General features: G+C 58.7%; 1 protein-coding gene across 1 annotated transcript; it reads left to right on the forward strand.

Moving 5' to 3' along the window:
- Positions 1-1,687: 1,687 nt before the first annotated feature.
- Positions 1,688-2,653, forward strand: FAM110C (family with sequence similarity 110 member C). The gene has a single exon (XM_008689477.2). The coding sequence runs from the start codon at positions 1,688-1,690 to the stop codon at positions 2,651-2,653; it is 966 nt and encodes a 321-aa protein (XP_008687699.2).
- The last annotated feature ends 673 nt before the right edge of the window (positions 2,654-3,326 follow it).

Here is a 3,326-nt window from a genome sequence, read left to right on the forward strand (position 1 = left end):
AAAAAAAAAAATATATATATATATATATTTTTTCCCCCTCTGACTGACAAGAGACCATGCTGCTTGAGGGGAGAAAAGGCTAGACTTTGGGCTCCCATCAGCTGTGGGAAACGTGTCCAACCCAGCATCCTGCCCTCTCTAAATCTCTCCCTTACTCTATGCTTCCCCTCCACCCCCTTACCTAATGGATCAGTCTTCTTTTCCTGTGACTGTAACATTTCCCCAGTATGCTATCTGGGTAGTCTGGTTCTCAGAAGACCTGGTTTCTTGTTGGGCTTCTATCCCTGACTATGGGATTTAGCCTCACAGGGACTAAAGGTCTAAAGACCCATTTGGCACAACCTAGCTGCAGTTCTCTGATCATCAGGGGATGGTGGTCGGTCGGCGCTGCAACAGCTGACTCACCACCAGCCCCTTCTGGTGCCCACTGGCACTCAGGAGATGAAACAAAATCTACCCCAGACCTTAAGACCCTCCTGTTCGCCATCCACAGGCTGCTGTGCTGCACTCAACCACAGCTTTGAAAGGTCAGTATATCTTGGAGTTGGCTTTAACGTAAGAGATAAAATGTACATTTCACTCCTCCAGCAAATATTTTGTCCTTTGTCCAGCTTTTGGAAATAATGGAATTTTGGAAATATTTTCTCTTATACTTTTAGCATTCCTAAGCTGATCCACTGCCCTGGTGAATGGTTCCCCGTTACCTTGGTTACGGTAAAAACAGCAGTCATTCTGGGTTTTTGGTCAGGTTTTTTTTCCAACTCCCTCGAGCCTCCCCTCTGCCACCAGCCTGCTCTTCCCATGAGTCTCCGCACTTGGTGGTCTCGTCTGGTCTGACCCATGGCTGGCCAGTGACCGAGTCTGGACTCAATCCAGATCCCTGCTGTGTCCCCAGATTCTTTTTACCTGACACACAGCCTAAACCTGTGGTGCGATGCGTCTTCTTTGCTTTTATACCCGTTTCCTTTCTGGTAAGAGTACGTGCCCAGGAGGAGACCTTAGAAAATTAAGCAAGGTCAACAGTTTCGAAACACGCAGAGGTCACTTTAAGAATTTAAAGGACGTAGGGCACCGACCCAGGGGTGGGGACAGCCTGGTCCCTCTGCCCTACCCCACTCCGGAACTACCAGCGTCCAGCGGTGACCCAAGGCAGCCCTTGGCAGGGAGGAGGCGGCTGATACCTGGGGCTGAACGAACTCAGTTGTTCCTGCGCCTCCGCCCTGGGGAGCAGCCTGGGCTTTCCCGCGCCAGAGAGAGCCCCTCCTGGTTGCGCAGCCCACTAGGCGCAACCCGCCCCGCGCTCCTCCCGGCGATTGGCTGCGCGGCCGCGAAGTGCTGGGGGCGGAGCCTGGCGTACCTACCCTGCGGGAGGTGAGAGGCGGGGCTCGGCGGAAGGTGAGGGTTGGAGCCCGACAAGGGGCGGTGCTGAACCCGGAGCTGTGCCGGGAAGGAGGTGAGGGCAGGCGGGGAGGAGCCGGGGTGCGGGGGTGGGGGGGGGGTGCTGCTAGGGCCAGTCGCCAATAGGTGCGGACTCGGACTCGGGTTTGCCCAGACTCTGGACCTGGGCCGACTGGCACTTGGGCGCCATTCCCCACCCCGCGCGGACTTCGGAATTGACCAAAGACGCACAGGAACCGCCGGCGGAGGGCATTTCCACGGGGCGCGGAGCACCAGCCGAGCCCCGAGGATGCGTGCCCTGTCAGCCCTGGACGCGCCCCAGAACGATAGACTGCTGACCCGGGACCCCGAGGCCCCCAGGGTCCGGGACGCGGCCGTGCCAGCACGCAGGAGCGCGGTGGAGAGGCTGGCGGCCGACCGCGCCAAGTACGTGCGGGGCCCGCCTGCAGCCGGCCCGGGCCCCGCTCCGGAGGGCAGCAACCCCGGGACGAGAGAAGGGACTGCGGGCGATCCTCGGCCTCCAGCTCGCGTCCCCGGTGCCGTGGCGCGCAGGGCCATAGCTCGGAAGCCGCTGAGGCCTGACTCGCTGGTCATCTACAGGCAGAAATGCGACTTCGTTCGAGGACAGGGCGCCGACAGCTCCAGGGGGGGACTGGTGAAGAAGCTCTTCCAGGGGCCTGGCAAGGACAAGACGTCTGTGCCCCTGGAGACGTCCCGGGTGGGAGAGGAGGTCAGGGCCAGGCGCGAGGAGGCTGTCCTGACCAAGCCTGGCTCTACAGCAGCCCCTGCGGCCCCCGGCGTTCCCGCGCCCCCGGAGCGCCCAGCGCCCTTTGGGACGCCCACCGGAGTCCCGGCTGCGCCCCGGGGCCCTGAGCTGCGAGGGACACGGCGCGGGGGGCTGCAGCGATCGCAGTCAGACCTCAGCTCCCGCTACTCTGCGTCCTTGACCGAATTTGACACCTTCTTCCAGTTCTGCGGCCTGGAACCTGAGGTGGTGGAAGCTCTCGGGAGGGAGAACTTCTCCGCGGGGTCGGACCGCGTCAAACTCAAGGTCCGCAGCGTGAGCGTCGCCACCTCCGACAGCGGCTTCTCCCGGCACAGCGGTGGTGAAGAGGGGCTGCAGGAGGAAGAACTGACCGAGCAGGTGCCCAGCACCACCTCGGTCATCGAGAGGAACGCCCGCATCATCAAGTGGCTGTACACCTGTAAGAAAGCCAAGGAGAAGCCCGGCCAGGAGCTGCAGGGCCCGGCATGACCGCTCGCGCTCTGGGGAGACTTGGACCCCAGGTATGCATCCGGAAAGCCTGGGAGGGGTGTCTTTGTGTGTGCGTGTCTGTGAGGGCTTGGTGGGTGTGGCAGGGTTGGACGGATCAAGTCCTCTATCTTTGCAAGGGACCCTAGATAATAAGACACAGAGGCTCATGCGTCCAAGGGACCACAGCTAAAGAGAGAACGGTCGCCAATCCAGGTCCCCTGCAGGTCCAGCACCCTTTCTTTTGAGTGTTTTGGTTCTAACTGCCCGGAGATGTAATTCTGGTAAGAGGAGAAGTCAGAGTTATAAAATGTTCAGTCAGAGAGCAGTTTGCACCCCTGCTGTTATTTCCTGCATTGAAATTAACCTGAGAGCCCGAGGGTCTGTGTGAATTGACCTGTGGGCATCCTGAGGTTGAATCAGCGCTTACTGCCCACCTGTAGCCCTAGATTGGGACTGCCAATCCCTCTCCAACAGAAGGGAAAGCTCTGAGCTCATTCCTGGAGGCCTTCATCAAACCTTGAAGAGAGGGAGAACTTCTTTACAGGATCTTATCAGTTTGGCATTCGTACATTTGCACAAATCTCCATGTGGCTAAATTTTTTTGAGTTGTCTTGAGAGCTTTCTAAGGAGAGCCTTAGTTCACAAGAAGGGGTGTCAGTTTGTTGAACTGGGG

Source organism: Ursus maritimus, unplaced genomic scaffold, assembly GCF_017311325.1.
Source record: "Ursus maritimus isolate PB19 unplaced genomic scaffold, ASM1731132v1 scaffold_6, whole genome shotgun sequence".
Taxonomy (NCBI): Eukaryota; Metazoa; Chordata; class Mammalia; order Carnivora; family Ursidae; genus Ursus; species Ursus maritimus.

Coding starts and splice junctions, on each gene's coding strand:
- FAM110C (XM_008689477.2), top strand. CDS start 1,688: ATGCGTGCCCTGTCAGCCCTGGACGCGCCCCAGAACGATAGACTGCTG.